Source organism: Manis javanica, chromosome 4 (assembly GCF_040802235.1).
Source record: "Manis javanica isolate MJ-LG chromosome 4, MJ_LKY, whole genome shotgun sequence".
Taxonomy (NCBI): Eukaryota; Metazoa; Chordata; class Mammalia; order Pholidota; family Manidae; genus Manis; species Manis javanica.
This window is the reverse complement of record NC_133159.1, coordinates 108,637,075-108,654,538: the sequence shown is the minus strand read 5'-3', so window position 1 is coordinate 108,654,538 and position 17,464 is coordinate 108,637,075. Positions and strand designations below refer to the sequence as shown.

At 50.2% G+C, this 17,464-nt stretch overlaps 2 protein-coding genes across 9 annotated transcripts in view; one reads left to right on the top strand and one right to left on the bottom strand.

The window, feature by feature from the left end:
- Window positions 1-60: 60 nt before the first annotated feature.
- Window positions 61-9,738, top strand: CERS2 (ceramide synthase 2). 5 transcript variants are annotated; one of them, XM_037003366.2, is made up of 12 exons: window positions 994-1,122; window positions 5,675-5,760; window positions 5,865-6,038; window positions 6,475-6,592; window positions 6,795-6,913; window positions 7,131-7,188; window positions 7,290-7,340; window positions 7,571-7,663; window positions 7,853-7,981; window positions 8,185-8,291; window positions 8,432-8,585; window positions 8,776-9,738. In XM_037003366.2, the coding sequence occupies exons 3-12, from the start codon at window positions 5,866-5,868 to the stop codon at window positions 8,911-8,913; spliced, it is 1,140 nt and encodes a 379-aa protein (XP_036859261.1). In that variant the 5' UTR covers window positions 994-1,122; window positions 5,675-5,760; window position 5,865; the 3' UTR covers window positions 8,914-9,738. The 5 variants fall into 5 exon arrangements, with proteins under 5 accessions (XP_017535557.1, XP_036859260.1, XP_036859261.1 ...); XM_017680068.3 differs by lacking the exons at window positions 994-1,122; window positions 5,675-5,760 and adding an exon at window positions 61-79; XM_037003365.2 differs by lacking the exon at window positions 5,675-5,760 and having other exon boundaries at window positions 968-1,122.
- Window positions 9,739-9,996: 258 nt separating this feature from the next.
- The window catches only part of SETDB1 (SET domain bifurcated histone lysine methyltransferase 1), a 39,673-nt gene continuing 32,205 nt past the window's right edge, over window positions 9,997-17,464 (bottom strand). For 3 of the 4 annotated variants that reach the window (XM_017680044.3, XM_017680051.2, XM_017680035.2), the window contains exons 15-22: window positions 13,961-14,130; window positions 12,785-13,413; window positions 12,305-12,333; window positions 12,062-12,194; window positions 11,634-11,799; window positions 11,057-11,268; window positions 10,703-10,791; window positions 9,997-10,518 (exon numbers count right to left, since the gene is read on the bottom strand). In XM_017680044.3, the coding sequence (XP_017535533.1) occupies window positions 10,401-10,518; window positions 10,703-10,791; window positions 11,057-11,268; window positions 11,634-11,799; window positions 12,062-12,194; window positions 12,305-12,333; window positions 12,785-13,413; window positions 13,961-14,130 (1,546 nt within the window). In that variant the 3' untranslated portion in view covers window positions 9,997-10,400. Of the gene's footprint in view, window positions 10,519-10,702; window positions 10,792-11,056; window positions 11,269-11,633; window positions 11,800-12,061; window positions 12,195-12,304; window positions 12,334-12,784; window positions 13,414-13,960; window positions 14,131-17,464 lie in introns of those variants that run through there. The other variant, XR_012130358.1, reaches the window with a different exon arrangement.

Genomic DNA, 17,464 nt, shown 5'->3' with positions numbered 1-17,464 from the left:
TACCAAACTCTCAAATTGGATTAGTGGGACGTCAACCCTTCTTCCTAAGAGAACTATCAAAGCACCTGAACTTGACTAGGTAAGTCACGAAAAAGCTGCTGTCAGAGGTTTTGTGACCATATAAAAATGCCAACATTTCTTCAAGGTAAAAAATCAAGTTACCTCTACGTGGAGTAAGCTGTAGCTCTCTCCAAACAAACCCTCAAACACATCGCAGTCAACCTCTGTCCATTCTAGAAGTCAAGGCCGGTTTTCTGGATAAACATGTTGCATCTTCCTAAAACACCAGTTTTACCAGACTAAGGGAAAATGTTTCTAAAATATGAATTTGGATACGAATAAACGTGGTATAGATTGAAAACTCAAATACATTTTACAAAAGTTGGGGGATGGCAATTTCAGCCCACTACAGTATGGCGCGTGCGCCATCGTGGCTCGGTTCTGCAGCGCTCCACTGTGAGCGCTGCGGGTTTTACGGCGGGGGCCGAGGTGGGGCCGCCCCGGGGCCGCCGGCTCTGCGCTGGGGGTCTGTCGCGTACCTACGGGCCCGCTACCCCGGGCGGCCCTCAGCCTCAGCGCGCGGCCCCCGTGACCGGCTCCCCGGGGCTGCGCCAGGCCGCCCGCCTCCCACCGCCGCCCCGTGGGGCTGGACGTGAGGGCTGCGGCTGTGGGTCGGGCCGAGAGAACGGGGCGCCGCGGACGGGCTGAGGTTGCGGGCCGGGGGGGCGCAGGGTTTTGTCTCGGCGCCTCTCACGGAGCGACCAGTGGCCGGAGGGGCCTACACCGCCTTCCCCCGGCGGCACTCCTCTCCGGGGCCGCGGTTGGAGCAGGCGCGGCCGCGGGGCCCCGACTCCGAGGCCCGGCCCGCCGCCCTCCCGCCGCCGGCCGCGGGCCCACGCCCATCCCCGGCTCCTGTGGCGCCCGCGGCCTTTCTCTCCCGGGCTGGGCTCAGCGGGCGGCGGGAGGAGGAGGCCGGGGGGAGGAGGGAGCGGGCCGGCGGGCGGGCGGAAGGGGGAGGAGAGGCGCGGGCCGAGCCAGTCCGGAGGGGCCCCGGAGCGCGGACGAGGGCACACGGAGCAGCGGCTCCCGGCCCGGCCAGCTCCGCGACGCCGCCGCCGCCGAGTGAGTGCAGACCCCAGTTCGGGAGCGGCGCGCGGGGGTGGGGCGGGGAGCGGCCGCGGAAAAGTTGGGAGAACTGGGGGCCGCCCCGGCGCGCCTCTGCGGAGGGGTCCCCGGCCGGGGAGGGCTGCTGGGAAAGGATGGGGGTCCCGGGCGCAAGCGCGGGGCGGTGGAGAGGGGGCGGCAGGAGGCGGCGCGGGAGCCTCCGGCCGAGCGCTCATGGCGGCGGTCCTGGCGGAGGGCGGGCTGGAGCGCCTCGCGGGAGCGGCCGGGCCCCCAGCGCAGCCGAGGGCCGGCTGGCCAGGCGCCCTGGCCTTCTCGGGCGCGCCGCCGCGAGCCCATAGAGCCCTTTTGGGCAACAGGTAGGGACTGCGAGGTGGGGACGCGGGGGCTGCTCGAGGAGGGCCTTAGCCACCGGCGCCCCCTTGCTGGGGAGTAGGAGCTTGGTGACCACTGGCGCGAGAGCCCCAGGCCGGCAGTGGGCCCGCGGCGTTGCCCCTGGCCTGCACGGGTCCCCTGGCTGGAGTGGGAGGGCAGAGGGGGTCTAGCTTCTTTTCCTTACCCGCCCACTGTGCCCACTGTGGGAGGGGAGGTCAGAACGTCCATGTGCTTAACGGGAAACAGGAAGGAGTGGCTCTGAGTGTTTGACCCCCTCCTCCCCCAAGGCTAAGGCTCCTATACCGTTACGGGGTGTGTAGCTGGGATGGGGGAAGCTGCTGGCGAAACTGGTTTTCTTGGCCACAGCCTGCCAAGTACTGGCCCAGAGCCTCTCTGGCAAGTAGGTTAATTGCAGGTGTGCGGCACTGATCTCGGGCCTCAGCTCGGGGGTTTTTCTCTCCCCCTATGCCAGGCTCCTGGCCTCAAGACTTGGTCTCAGTAACCTGAGTTGCTAGGCTGAGGAATTGGGGTTCTGAGGATCCTGAAGAATGGAGTGAGCCCCTCTTCCCAGAGAACTGAATCAGGGAAGGCCTCTGGCAGGCAGTCACCACTACATCTGTGTTGGAGGGTCACTGTCCCATACCAGAATCAGGTGACTGGGCTTGAATGTGGTGGCCAACTGCCCATGTGATGGGGAGCCTCAGGGTAAGAACTAGTCTGCAGCCTCATCCCTAAGGGCCTGACTCTAATCATACAGTGACCTGGACAGACTCTGTTCCAAAGAGAGAGTTCCTGGTCTCCCTTGGTACCCCACAATCCACTCCCTTCACTGGAGCCTCTGGCCAGGTTTCCCCCTGGGAGGAAGGGCCTCTCCTTCCCCTGTCACTGGGCACAGGCCGGCTGATCCTCCGCACAGCCTTGCAACACCACCCCCATCTGCCTTGTGGGTTGCTCCCTACCCCTGGGGGCTATTGTCAAATGCAGTATTTGGGTGTGTTGGGGCCTCTGATGGAGCAGCCCAGACAAACTAAATTTAGGGACCTACACTTCAGCCTGGAGAATTACACACATCTTGGCTTCATCCATTGCTCACAGCTTTTTAGTTCATGACCTGCTGTTGCTGCCTGAAAAGAAAGTTTTTAACAAGGAAGACTATTCAAGATCCTCTTCCACTTTTTTGTAGTCCCTCAGGCTTTAGTGGAAACCAGGAATCTCTGGGACCCTCTCCTTGTTACTCTCTCCTGCTCTGATCCATTTTAATTTTCCTCAGTTATTTCTCCAAGCTCTGAGAGCCAGCGGGACTGTTGTAAGTCTGTGAGATACCTTTCTTAGAAACTTCTGCCCTCTCAGCCGCTGGGTCTCCAGGCTCCCGTGAAGACCTTTACCCTCTTTCATCTATCTACTAGAGTCTGGGAGGGGTCAGTCAGAGTTGGGGCAAACTAAGTGGAAACGGAATCCAATGCCCATGAAATCCCCGCTTTGCTGGCCCCCCTTCCAGCCTGTCTCCGAAAGTGGCGCGCGCGTGCGCACACACACACACACACTCTCTCTCTCTCCCTCCCTCTCCTCTCCTCTTCTCTCTCTCTCTCTCTCTCTCTCTCCTCTCTCTCTCCTCTCTCTCTCCTCTCTCTCTCTCTCTCTCTCTCTCTCTCTCTCTCTCTCTCTCTCTCTCTCTCTCTCTCCTCTCTCTCTCTCTCCTTATTGTCTTTTCATGTGTGGGAGGGAGGGAGGGAGCAAAGTCAATGAGTGGAAAATATCTGTAGGTGTGATTTTCTCTGCCAGAAAAGAAGTAACTGACATCTCCCCCTGTCCTGAGTACACACCCCCTCTTCTTGCCCCTGCCTTATGTTTGAGAGCCCTTGCTTGTCTTGGTGTGCTGATGCCGAGGAAGGAGCCACCAGGACTGCCCCTGGGAGCAGACCCGTTGGTTCTGTGGGGGTGTGTAAAGTGAGGCCGGCTGGGAGCCCCAGGTGTCTTCCCTTCCCCCCATGTTAAGTCAGAAGTCCTGACCTTGCTGAACTGAAGCCTCTCCCTGCTGGGCTAGGCCCTGGTGGGTGGGGATAGGGTAGTGCTCCTCTGTTAATGGAAGTACTGGGTGGCAAGGTAGGGCTGTGGGCACAGAAAGCCTGAAACCCAGGTGTGAGAGCCCCCATTCACCTGCCTTTCTGAACTCCTGACACATCAGGCTCTCCTCATGCCACCTTCCACACTCTCTTCATGGAGTTGGAAGGAGATAGGTGTTATCTTGTGGAGTTGAGATAGTTGCACTCTCCAGGTGCTTGCCCTTGGCCACTCTGACACTTTCTCTGCCTACCTCCCCAGCTCCTCACCTTCTCTCTAGGGAGAAGACTGGCACAAAACATTACTGAGCCCTAGGAGCCAAGGAGAGGGGCTCCACTCCCACCCTGTAGGATGCCAAGCCAGTCCTCTGAACATCCCTGATGAGATCAACTTCCCTGCCACTTTCCACTGACCAGGGTGGGGATGGGGTCCAGTACAGGCCTTCTGTACCTTTGGCTTTAGATCTCAGGGAGAACAAGTTGAATTCCAAGAGACATAGCAGTCAGGTGACTGTGTCTGGTGTATCTCCTTACCTCCAATCTAGTTAGTGACAAAGGTGGAAAGGAAGAGCCATAGGTGTGCTACCATCTAGGCATTCTGCCATGTCTTTTCTCTATTAAGTTTTCTTCAGCTTTTCTTTAGGAAAAAAGTGTGTGTGTGTGCCTGGTTGTGTGGGTAAAGTTCTACTGTGAATAATTATGTTTAATTTTGTTCAGCTCAAAAGGCTTTCATCTCTTTAGCTAATTAAATATTTATTTTGGCTAAGGTGGAGGGGGAAGGAGCAATACCCTTGGGAGCTGAGGCTTGGAGCATGTGTGTCTGTGTATGTGTTACTGGGGTGCCTTTATTGTCAGTGCTGAACTCTGATTTCATCCGAGAGAGCAGTGACCAGGAGTGGGGACAAGAGGGTAAAGTCCTTGAGCTGGAATACTGACCCGTGACAGGCTGAGAGGGATTTCGCAAGTGCTTTTGTGGTGGGTGGGGGTGGAGCTGTCAGAGGAACACGCGGGAGACCAGCCCAGCTCCCCTGTGATCTATCTGATCGGCTTCAGCCAGTGGCACCGATTGGTCTTCAGTGCTCAGTGGAGAGCAGTCTCCCCACTCTCTTTCCTCCCTGTCCGGGATGGGACCACCTTCCTTTGATGTCGGGCCAGCCTGAATACTACCACCTCTCCTCTCTCTCGGGGGGGTGAGGGGTAGGGAATCTGGAAAATATTGCCCTTGTCATTATGCTGGTGTTGGTTACTGATTCCCAGCCAGGTGTTGTGCTGCTTGCACTGACTCTTCAGACCATCTTGCTATTTCTCTCCATCTTGCTATTCTCAGCTCCAAGCAGCCGCTATCCTCTCATGTGCCAAAGATCATTCATTCCCTCCCTCATTCAAATATCCAAATAGTCGGTACCATCCCCTCTATCCTTTTTCTTTCAGTGAAGGAAAAGGGGCAGGGAGTGTAAAGCAGCAGCTTTTTCTAAGCTGAGGATATTTCTCGTGGGTGTTCCCCTGCAGACTAGTATTTTGTTTTCTGAATGAGTCCTAATAAGGAACAAGTCCTAATTCTACCAGATGTCTTGGTTGTCTGTCTCAATTCTGTTCTGTAATCCCTGACTCTGCAGCCTGACCTTCACTCTGTTTCTCAAAGGAGGCTTCAGAGAGGGTTCTTCTGTTCTGTGTGTAGAGATTGGATGGCTTGGCATGGGGTATTAATCTTGTGTGCAGTAGTTTGCTGTCCACTGCTTGTCTTGAAGCTCAATATCATTTAGGGATGGAATTTCGCTTTACTCTGACCTCTTAGTTTTCCCTAAGGACCTGCTACCCAGATGGGTTTTAGGAAGGAGAAAAGGTTTACCCCAGCCCAGCAATCTGTTTTTGGGCTTCCCTGGCAAGGAAGCTTCCAGCTGTAGGTTGGCTTGGGGGCTGACAGTGGGGTTAGAGAGTCGAGGGGAAGGGAGGGTGCCTCTGGTTTTACTCAGATTGTTGGCTACAGCTTTTAGGGCCCGATCCTGCCTGGCCTCCATTTTGGAATAGCAAAATGATGGGGAGACCCTAAGGTTCTTACTTCTAGGGAGTAAGGACTTCTAGGGGATGTCAGTATCACCTCTGGTTGCTGTAAATAGTAAAGGCTGGAACTGGAAGGCCACCATATTACAGATGAGGAAGCTGATCTGTCCAAGGCCACATGGCCAGGACCAGAACCCACAGCGTGAGTCTCTGCCCCCTGCTCCTTTTGTTATACCATGAAAACTTTCATTTATTTCTTCTGCTATAGCTGGTCCCTCTGATGCCCTCTACCCTCCCCTCTCCCAGGATGCTCCAGACTTTGTATGACTACTTCTGGTGGGAACGACTCTGGCTGCCTGTGAACTTAACCTGGGCTGATCTAGAAGACCGAGATGGACGTGTCTACGCCAAAGCCTCAGACCTCTATATCACACTACCCCTGGCCTTACTCTTCCTCATCATTCGATACTTCTTTGAGCTGTGAGCGTACCAGCCTAGCCCTGTGCTTTCCCTGGCTGCCAGCCACACAGCTTCTTGCACTTCAAGTTGTCTCTTGCTGTTTAATTGGTCCCGGACCCCTGTGTTCTGGCCACCCAGTCCCTGCCTACTGTGTGGGTCCCCCCTCCCCCTGCCCAGCTAAAGGCAGCATTGTTTTCCTGAGGGTTCAGCACCCCCAGGCCCTTTCCTTCAATGGTTATTTGTTCTTACCCTCCACCCCTCCTGGTCACTAGTGAACACAGACGTCTTTGTTAGCTATAGGCAGCCCAAGTTGACCAGAGAGGGGGTTGCTGGGAAACTGAGGCCCAGGATAGAGTTGCCTGAGCTTGCAGTCTTTTCCTCTCTCAGCTTAGAGATTGCCAAGAGATTGAGGGCCTTCAAGAGAGCCAGACACTTCTCACTCATATCCCTTCCCTAGTTATGTGGCTACACCACTGGCCTCCCTCCTGAATGTAAAGGAGAAAACTCGGCTGCGGGCACCTCCCAACCCCACTCTGGAGCATTTCTACCTGACCAGTGGCAAGCAGCCCAAACAGGTATGAGCTGCAGACCCTGCTGTGTTCGGAATTACAGTGGGGAGGGGAAGGGAAGGTACAGGTTTGGGTGGAATGCTAGCTTTGGTGGGTGAAGAGATGGGAAGGCAGTGGTGCTGACTTGTTATTACTGGGAGAGGGTGGAAGGGTTGGGGTGCTGCTGGGTTCTGAGGTTGAATGTAACAGGCTCCTTCACGACATACAGGTAGAGGTAGAGCTTTTGTCACGGCAGAGTGGGTTCTCTGGCCGCCAGGTAGAGCGCTGGTTCCGCCGCCGCCGCAACCAGGACCGGCCCAGTCTCCTCAAGAAGTTCCGAGAAGCCAGGTAGGGGAGGTTTGGGCAAGAGAGGCCGGGTGGCAGAGGCAGATCTGCTGTATATTGCTGGGAGGGGTGGGCCATGGCTGTCTGCAGGGAGACTATACCCAGGTGAGGAGGGGAATTTGGTTGGCTGGCAGTATTCTTGAGAGGATATTTGGGGGATTTTGGAGGGCTGGCTATTCTCCCAACCCATTTTCCTAGCCATTTCCACTTTCTCTTCCAGCTGGAGATTCACATTTTACCTGATTGCCTTCATTGCTGGCATGGCTGTCATTGTGGATGTGAGTTGGGATGATTAGATAGGAGTAGATTTTCTGGCAAGGTGGGGTGAGCCCCTAGAGTTTGGGTTCCTTCTCTTTCAACCTCTCACTTCTCTCTGCAGAAACCCTGGTTCTATGACATGAAGAAAGTCTGGGAGGGATATCCCATACAGGTATGAGATGGGTGTCCTGATTCCTTATATGGGGGTCATCAGGAGAATCAGTGTAGGATAGGACTAGGACATATACACCCTTCGGAGATCATCTCTGGAATATGTAGCAGAAGGGACTGGAGTCACGATGCTAAACATGACCTCAGGTGCTAGAGGGACTGGGTTTGGAGAGGTGAGACCCTTGGGCTTAGTTGCACTGTGGTCCTTTACCTTTCTCTCTCTCCTCTCAGAGCACCATCCCTTCCCAGTATTGGTACTACATGATTGAACTTTCCTTCTACTGGTCCCTGCTCTTCAGCATTGCCTCTGATGTCAAGCGAAAGGTGGATCAAGGGGCTGTGCCACTAAGCCTAGGGGCCAAAATCAATCCCTGAGATGAACAGTCTCCCTTTTGATCTCTGGGCACTTTGGCTGGAGTTGTGGGATAAGGGAAACTCTAAGAGGGAGGTAGAGGAGACAGTGGGGGCTGGAGGCCAGGAAAGAGTCCCTTGGAACCTGTATTTTTTCTTCAGGATTTCAAGGAACAGATCATCCACCATGTGGCCACCATCATTCTCATCAGCTTCTCCTGGTTTGCCAATTATATACGAGCGGGAACTCTTATCATGGCTCTGCATGACTCTTCTGACTACCTGCTTGAGGTCAGGCTTCCTGGGTACTTCTTCAAACCTAGAGACCCTGGTGCAGGTTCTCCTGTCCCTCTGAATTTGTTTTTTGGTGGAGGGTTGACATTCCTGGGACCAAGGAGGTAGGGGCACAGAGCCAGTGTGGTAACAGGGGGTATACATGTGCCTGTGTATGGGAGTCAGGCACCCATGATGATGGATGGGGACTATCTATACAGTCAGCCAAGATGTTTAACTATGCGGGCTGGAAAAACACCTGCAACAACATCTTCATCGTCTTCGCCATTGTCTTCATCATCACCCGACTGGTCATTCTGCCCTTCTGGTGAGTAGGAGACCACACTATACTCCTGTTCTCAAGAAATCAGGAGTCTCGCCTCATCCCCTACCTCCCATTTATCTATCCTCCATCTCAACCCCATCCTTTCTGTGTCTACAATTCCATTTCTGTGTTCTTGTCTCCAGGATACTGCACTGCACTGTGGTGTACCCACTGGAGCTCTATCCTGCCTTCTTTGGCTATTACTTCTTCAATTCCATGATGGGAGTGCTACAGATGCTGCATATCTTCTGGGCTTACCTCATTTTGCGCATGGCCCACAAGTTCATAACTGGAAAGGTAAAGGCTCTGTCCCCATTTTATAGGCCCTATTACCATCAACTCTAGACACTGCCCGAACTCCCTCCCATACCAGTAATCCTCCCCAAAACTACTGTGGGGCCCTGGGTACAGCCAGAACAAGCCTGCTCAGAGGCAGTCCTTAGAGGATTGATGACATAGTGTAACCCTTCTTAATCCGTTTCCACAGCTGGTAGAAGACGAACGCAGCGACCGGGAAGAAACAGAGAGTTCAGAGGGGGACGAAGCTGCAGCTGGGGGAGTAGCAAAGAGTCGGACCCTAGCCAATGGCCACCTCATCCTCAATAACCATCATAAGAATGATTGAACTGTGTCCCTGCTGCCCCTCAGATTAATGCATAAGGCCAAGGACCTTCCCCATGGGATTGCTTTAAGTTTTGGGGAGAAAGGAGAAAGCCCTGCTTGTCACCCAGTTGCCTTTAAACCAAATTTGAACCAGCTTATCCCCAGGTACAGGGGAGGTTGGTTTATCTTTGCTAGAGAGGGGATAGTCTAATTTTCCTCTCTATTTTCTAAGTTGTCCTTTCCATTGCTTTTGAGACCCTTACTCAGCTATAGGGGTGGGAGAGTTACAACTCACATTCCTTATTCTTCAGAATTTGGCCCTAGCTATTCGCCTTTGACTCTTTGACTTTCAGAGCCAGGGTTGTGCCTTACCATCCCATTTGTGGGCCTCCTTCTGCCAAAGTTGGACCAAGGCTCACCTTTCTATAAGCTCCCTAAGTCGGGCCAGAAACCAAAGCTGACTTAACTTCTTCCCTCCTCAGATACAAATGAATTGAGTGTAGGAGGGTACACATGACCCTTACCCTACCTCTGCCAAAATGTGGGGCCATCCTGGGGACTGCTGACAGCCAGCCTGTGCTCTTTCTCTGCTAGCTGTTCCCCTAGTCACAGGTCTAAGATCTAACTGCCTCCTTTCTCTGGCCTTTTCCCCTAGGCTAGCTGGTTTGGAGTAGAATGGCAACTAGTTGTAATTTTTATTTATTAAACATTCGGGGTTTTGGTTTTAAACCCAGAATTACAGCTAGCACCTGGCATTTCAGCAGAGGGACCACTTAAGACCAAAATGTACTGTTAAAAGTATTTTTTAATTAAAATATATTAAAGATTAAGTAAAACATGGCAACAAGTGTCTGAGACTATTAGGAATTGAGAAGGGGGGGTCAACTAAATAAACTAGTCTTCCTCATGTCTTTCTCACAGTTATGTAACATTTTCTTTCCTAAATTTCACATGGCAAATAAGAGAGAGCCAAGGTAGAGAATGTATGAGATTAATGATTGCTGCCCATTGGGAAGGATGGGTCAGGGGGAGGGAAGGACAGACCTCTCATTGAAAGACCCCGAATTGAGAGTATAGGAGCTGAGGCAGAGAATCCAAATCACAATTTTGGTTTTAACATCTTGTTGAAAGACTTACAAGAACAGTACAAACCAGGGAAAGTAAATACAGAGCCCTCACTCCAGGAATAAAGTCCCTTAGAGGCATGGACACTTGAACAAGATGTTAAGTTGGGAGGCATGAGCAACAGGAGGACCGAAGGGATGTCAGGCTTAGGTTAAGAGCGGTAACCTCTCCTCACCCCCGGTGCCTTAGGAGATGGAGGAGGGACCCTGCCTGCTAGCACCATATTGCAAGGGGTCTTCTGATCCAGAACCCCCATTTCTATCTCTGAGGAGCTAGGGGAGTAGTTAAACTGCAGATTTTTGGGTCAGAGTTCAACAGTCAGGAAGACCCAGTTCTGGAAAACAGTTCAGGAAGGGTTCAGAAGATTCAGAAGAAGGTTGTCCTCTAAAGAAGACGGCCTCTGCATTCGATGGCCCCACAGCAGCAGAGCAGCTCCTTGCCTTCCACACTGCCCACCTCGTAGTTGTAGTCCCAAGTAAGTTCTGTCCCAGCCCGGATTCTCCTGACAGGGAAGGAAAAGAGGGAGAGTGGTGAAGAAAGCAATGCCCTGGGGCTGGTGCTGGGCTTCTGGAGTGTTCAGGTGAGCCAGATCAGAGGGAGGAGGGGCCAGAGAACTTTCATAGTCTGTCTCTCCCCAGGCTTGGGCTTTTCCTACCCAACCATCCCCTTTCCTGACTCCCTCTTACTTGCTGGCAAAGAAGGCCACCCAGGGGAAGCGAAGATCATGAGTATCCACGAAGACATTCTGGACGAACAGGTTGGGGCTGCAACTGTGCTGTAAGTTTAAGGACAGGACTGAATAAGAACCAAGGAAAAAAAAACCTGGTTTTGTGGACCAAGTGAGAATTGGATGAAAAACAACCCCAAATGATCCTCCCCTTAATAACAGAAATTTTAGAAGAAAGCTACCTCTTTAAGGTCCTCTGAGATAAAAAATTTATGACAAGAAAAGGTGGGTTTACACAGTTGCGTTAGAAGAACAAGGTATTTGAGGACCATGGGGTAACCCAGTCTTCAGAGGTAAAGGAAAGGGGTCTCACGTTGAGGTATCGGCCCAGGTTGCCTTCAAGCTTGGCGTCAATGATGTAGCAGGACTCCTCACCATCGTAGAACTGGCGTGTGTTCTTACGAACAGGTGCGCTCTCCCCCTTTTCCACAAATGCCATGTTGGTTGATTTGATGGCAATTCCATGGGTGGATTTAAGAGCAAAGCCTCGGGTTGATTTTACAGCCACTTGGCGTTTCATTGGACCTGGACAGAAAAGGGAATGGGATCAGGACCCACCCCACCTTGTGACTGGCTATTCCACCCCCATTTTCATTCCACCATTTGCAGCGCAGGAATATCAACAAGCTAGAGCTCTGAGCCAAAGATCTTAAGTGGCAGTGTTTCCAGCAGGATTAGATCTGCTGGATAAAGGAGTTAAGGGTAAAAAGTAACTGGAAAGAGAGAAAGGGTCATGTCAAACAACATAAAAGATTTGTCAGGGAGTCAGGGAGCCCCTCCCAGAGATGCTTCAACCCAGCATCTGAATATGCCCCCCTTCTGTAGTTCCCTTAAAAAATCCTCTATCTCAACTTTTCTTTCCTACTACCCTGAAAATTCTTTCACACTACCAGACATGTTCTTCTTGTCCTCAAAGTCATCCCCTTCAGAGCCAGAGGAGATGGTCTGGATATCGTCACTGTCAACTGCTGTGGCTGAAGTCTGACCAGCAGTGTGCTTTCGGCTGGTCCCACTTTCCCCCTCACTTTCTGTGCTGCTGGACAGTGTCAGAACATCCTGGGGAAACAGAAAAATGAGAAGGAAGAAGAGAGGGCCCTTTCAAGTCCTTGCTCTTACCTGTGATTAGGCAGGAATGGGCTGAGTGTATAGCAAGAGGAAGACTGTTGGATAAAGGAAAATGAGGCAGGAAGTCAAGACCAAAGAATTGAGAAAAAAACCTAATTATGGTGAAGGACCTGATGAGGAGAATGTTCCTTTACTAAGACTGAATAAAACAGAAGGCTGGATAAGGTAGAGCTTGAGAAAGGAGGCCACTTACATCAGGGTTGGACTGAGTGGAGGCCATAAGTTGTCGGCTCTGATGCATACTAGTCTTACTAGGTGGGCGGCGAAGTCCTTCAGGCTTCATGGGAGAAGGACTGTAACCATAATTCCGAGAGCTTTCAGTAACTCTGATGCACAGGAAGGAATGAGAGTGGGTCAGGTTACTGGCTGCTGCTTAGGTTTTTGCAGGCTCAAGGGGAGGCAGATTTAGAAATAGGTCAAAAAGTAAGACACTTACACTGACATCTTGTTTTGCTCATCAGGCTCCTGGAAAAGAGTAATGAAGGGTTAAATGTTTTCGTGGTCCTAGGTAACAAATTCAACAATTAGACTTCACCTCAAATGACCTCCAAAGACATTAGCCAGTGAAAGGTACACTATTTAAAGTGGGATGTATGTGGAGAAATTACTATGCAACTTGACAGTAACAATCACATTTTTTTCAGGAAATCTCCCTGGGAAGGGTCTTTAACTCTTTCTAATGATAGGGCATAAAATGTTCATGGAAAACACTATGGGTGGACTCTTACAAGGACAAGGAGACATGGTTCACCACCTGTGATGTGGTTAAGTTTCAATAGCATTGAAAATACATTTAAAATGATATCCATCAAGTAAATAATCTACATGTGAAGACTCCTGGTGAGAGTGCATCATTTGTTACTGTGCCAAAATTACACAAAAGCCACCGTTCTCAGAATTTTCTGCCACTACTTACCTCTTTCTTGGCCTGCTTGATGTCTCCCTCATCCTTGAAGCCCAGCCCTGAGACAGAGGCCTTCTCAGCCTCCCCTCTGCCTCCCCCAGCCCGGACTTCCCCACCTTCACTAGTCTTGAAAGATGAACGGCTATCAGAGTCAGCAAAGCCACCTTCACTGACACTATTGCAGCTTAACCACGAGGCCACCTTGTTCTTGGGTGTCTCTTCAGAGGAAGGTGGATTGCAGCCACCTACAGGAATTGATGGAGGGACAGGAACATGTGGGGGCCCAAGGTCTGGAGGGCGGGAGTCCTTGGAAACTGTCTCAGATAATCCATTCTCCTTCTGGCCTCTGGTCTGCCGCCGGGTAGCATAGCTGCGCCACACAGAGCTGGTGCTGAAGTCCTCATCCTTACAGAAGTTATCATCTGAGCTATCATCGTTGGACTCCTCAGGGTCCTCTGTACCACTGTTGCCATCTTCCTGGTCCTTCAAATCTACACCACTGCTGTCAGAGGAACAGGGGGCATCACTCTCATATCCTTCCTTGAAGTTCTCCACACTTTCGATGTGGTCCAGATTGGCAAAGTACTCATCACCCATTTCCAGGCCCTCCTTGTCTGCAAAGTCATCTGTCAGGATTTTGCCTGGGAATGAAGAGAATTAAAGGCCTTCCAGGGTTATGAGGATCTTTTAGAAAGAATAGGGGTCATTCAATCAATATCCAGCCCACCAGCAGAGTCAAAATGCCTTCATTATGTTCTCTCACTTCTCTTTCTTGATAGCCTCCTTACTGCTGTAATTACAGTAAGAGTATAGGAAGTTTTCTGTAGTTTTAAATCTCACCCTGCTTTCCCATTCTTACTCTTTGTTTACCAAAAGAGATTTCTCAGCTATGCTAATAGATGTCTGGGTAGAAGATTATGGTGTGGGACTTTACTATCATGCCTCTCCTCTGAAACATCATCACATCCACAACTCCATCCCTCCTCATTCTTGTCCTTATGAAGAACTTTTGTCCCTCCCTGGTCCATCAAGACAGGCTCATCACTTGACATGCTCTTTAGAGAAGAAAATCCTGGCCTCTTTCTCCCAATTCACACATCAAGCATTTTGTTCTTATGTTCGACTTGTCTGTGATTCAATTTCCCACATTTTAGCATCAGAAAACAGTCCTCTCATTTCATTACCAACCTGCATAAATACAGACAAAGGAGCCTTTGGCAATGTCATCCAAGCAGCGGATACCCCAGCCCTTGTTCTGTGTCTTGAATAGCTGCAGCCGAACCTGTAGTCCATGTTGCACCAACCGGTTTGTGCACATGTTTGCGTCACACTTGCAGCGTTTGTTACACTCATAAACTCTAGGAGGAATTTACAATGAAATCAATCAACATGATCACCACAGCACCACTATTCACTAGGTAATGATCAAAGTGAGCAGATTTATTGAATATTGAACTGCCTATGCTATTTGATTCATTTGGGAATACAGCCCAACAAAGTATTTCAAAGAGGGGGAAAAGTGATTTACACAGATATTTACAGCAGTGGGTTACAGTGAGTTAACAGTGAATACAGAATGCCTAATATCTGGAGAAAGCTAAACAACTATGATGTGAATACAGATTAAGAGCCATTAAAATAAGTAGCTAGGCTATGTCAATTTGTAGAAATAGATGCATAAAATAAAGATAAATGAGAAAAACAGAAGCCATTAACAGATACTGAAAGAGTAAAGAGGAGGAACTGAACTATAGTTCATGGGGTTCTTTCTTGGTAAAGTCGATTTTCATTCTTGCATTTAGAGAACATTTATTGAACTCCAAGAGCTATGCTAGACATTGGGAATACAATTGAAAAGGTCAGTTTCTCAGGGAGCTCATATTCTATCTAGTTTAAGGAATGTAACAGCTTAAAAATTATTTTAAAAATAAACTACTAGAGTCAATCAGAATCTAGCAAATATCAACATTAAAAGAAGTTAATATAGTCATATTGAGAAACCTGTCACCTTTTTAGGTATTGATGTTTCTGCTCTCCTTTGCTCAGTATTAGGATTTTACTTCTTATTTTTCTGGTATTAAATGTTAGGAAGACATTTACTTTTGGAAAGATTAATTGGTTGATAACATTAGTCATATCCCTCTGGATAAAGATGGTAAGGGCAGTTTCTGTTTACTGAACATACACTCTGTGTTTGGTACTATGCTGATACTTCATGTATATCCTCTTACTCCATCCTCAAAGCAACCCTATAACGGTGTTTTATTTAACTTAAAAAATTGTTAAAGTATATTATACACAGAGGAAAGTACACACTAAGCCAGTAAGTTCAGTGAGTTTTCACAAACTGAACATACCATGTAACCAGCACCACATCAAGAAACAACTGTCAGAGGCGGAGCCAAGATGGCGGCGTGAGTAGAGCAGTGGAAATCTCCTCCCAAAAACACATAGAGCTATGAAAATATAACAAACAAAACTCTTCCTAAAATAGAGACCAGAGGACACAGGACAACATCCAGACCACATCCACACATGCAAGAACCCAGAACCTTGCGAAGGGGGTAAGATACAAGCCCCGGCCCAGCGGGACCCGAGCGCCCCTCCCCCCGGCTCCTGGCGGGTGGAAAGAAACCAGAGTGGCTTTTTTTTTTTTTTTGGGGGTTGCTTTTTGGAAGCCTTAAAGGGACAGGGACCCCATTGCTAGGGAGGCAGGGTGGTGGGACCGGTGAGCGGTGCCTGGGACCGGCGCCTGAGGACAAAGATCGCGCATTTTTCCCTACGGGACCGGTGGGCGGGTGCCTGAGACCGGCGCCTGAGGATGGAGGAAATTGCGTGTTTTTCCCCCCTTTTTTTTTTCTCTTCTTGGCGAATGCTTTTTGGAAGCCTTAAAGGAACAGGGACCTTGGTGCTAGGGAGGCAGAGCAGCAGGACCGGTGAGCGGGTGCCTGGGACCGGGGCCTGAGAACAAAGAATATCGCGTGTTTTTCCCTGCGGGACTGGTGGGCGGGTGCCTGAGAATGGTGCCTGAGGACGGAGGAAATCGCGCGTTCCCCCCCCCCCCTTTTTTTTTCTTTTTCTCTTTTTGGCGAGTGCTTTTTGGAAGCCTTAAAGGGACAGGGACCCCGGTGCTAGGGAGGCAGAGCAGCAGGACCGGTGAGAGGGTGCCTGGGACCGGCACCTGAAGACAAAGAATATCGCGCGTTTTCCCCTGTGGGACCCGTGGGCCGGTGCTTTTTGGAAGCCTTGAAGGGACAGGGACCGCGGTGCTAGGGAGGCAGGGCAGCAGGAACAGAGAGCGGGTGCCTGGGTCCGGCGCCTGAGGAAAAAAAAAAAAAAAAATCGCGTGTTTTTTCCTTTTTTTTTTTTTCTGTTCCCTCTCTCATTGTTGCTGTTGTTGTTTTGGTTTGGAGAGTGCTTTTTGGAAGTCTTAAAGGGGCAGGACAGGACACTTAGACAAGAGGCAGGGAATCTGGGGATCTCTGGTCACTCTAACCCCCTGGGCAACAGGGAGCACAGAGGCTCCTTATGGAGAAAAATAGCCTCCCGGCCGCTCCCTCTCCAACGAGGCTCCACCACTTTGGAGGAGCAGCCCCAGCCAGGCCACGCCCACTGCAACAGCGGAGATAAACTCCATAGCAAACGGGCAGGTAGCAGAAGCCCTGTCTGCGCACAGCTGACAAGCATAAGCCACTAGAGGTCGCTATTCTCCCAGGAGAGGAAGGCCACAAACCAACAAGAAGGGAAGCTCTTCCAGCGGTCACTCGTACCAGGTCTGCAAACTATCTCTATCACCATGAAAAGGCAAAACAACAGGCAGACAAAGATCACAGAGACAACACCTGAGAAGGAGACAGACCTAACCAGTCCTCCTGAAAAAGAATTCAAAATAAAAATTATGAACATGCTGACAGAGATGCAGAGAAAAATGCAAGAGCAATGGGATGAGATGCAGAGAAAAATGCAAGAGCAATGGGATCAAGTCCGGAGGGAGATCACAGATGTCAGGAAGGAGATCACAGAAGTGAAACAATCCCTGGAAGGATTTATAAGCAGAATGGATAAGATGCAAGAGGCCAATGAAGGAACAGAAGCCAGAGAGCAGGAACATATAGAAGCTGACACAGAGAGAGATAAAAGGATCTCCAGGAATGAAACAACACTAAGTGAAATATGTGACCAATACAAAAGGAATAATATTCGTATTATAGGGGTACCAGAAGAAGAAGAAAGAGGAAAAGGGATAGAAAGTCTCTTTGAAGAAATAATTGCTGAAAACTTCCCCAAACTGGGGGAGAAAATAATCAAACAGACCATGGAATTACACAGAACCCCCAACAGAAAGGATCCAAGGAGGACAACACCAAGACACATAGTAATTAAAATGGCAAGGATCAAGGACAAGGAAAGAGTTTTAAAGGCAGCTAGAGAGAAAAAGGTCACCTATAAAGGAAAACTCATCAGGCTAACATCAGACTTCTCAACAGAAACCCTACAGGCCAGAAGAGAATGGCATGATATACTTAATGCAATGAAACAGAAGGGCCTTGAACCAAGGATACTGTATCCAGCACGACTATCATTTAAATATGATGGTGGGATTAAACAATTCCCAGACAAGCAAAAGCTGAGGGAATTTGCTTCCCACAAACCACCTCTACAGGGCATCCTACAGGGACTGCTCTAGATGTG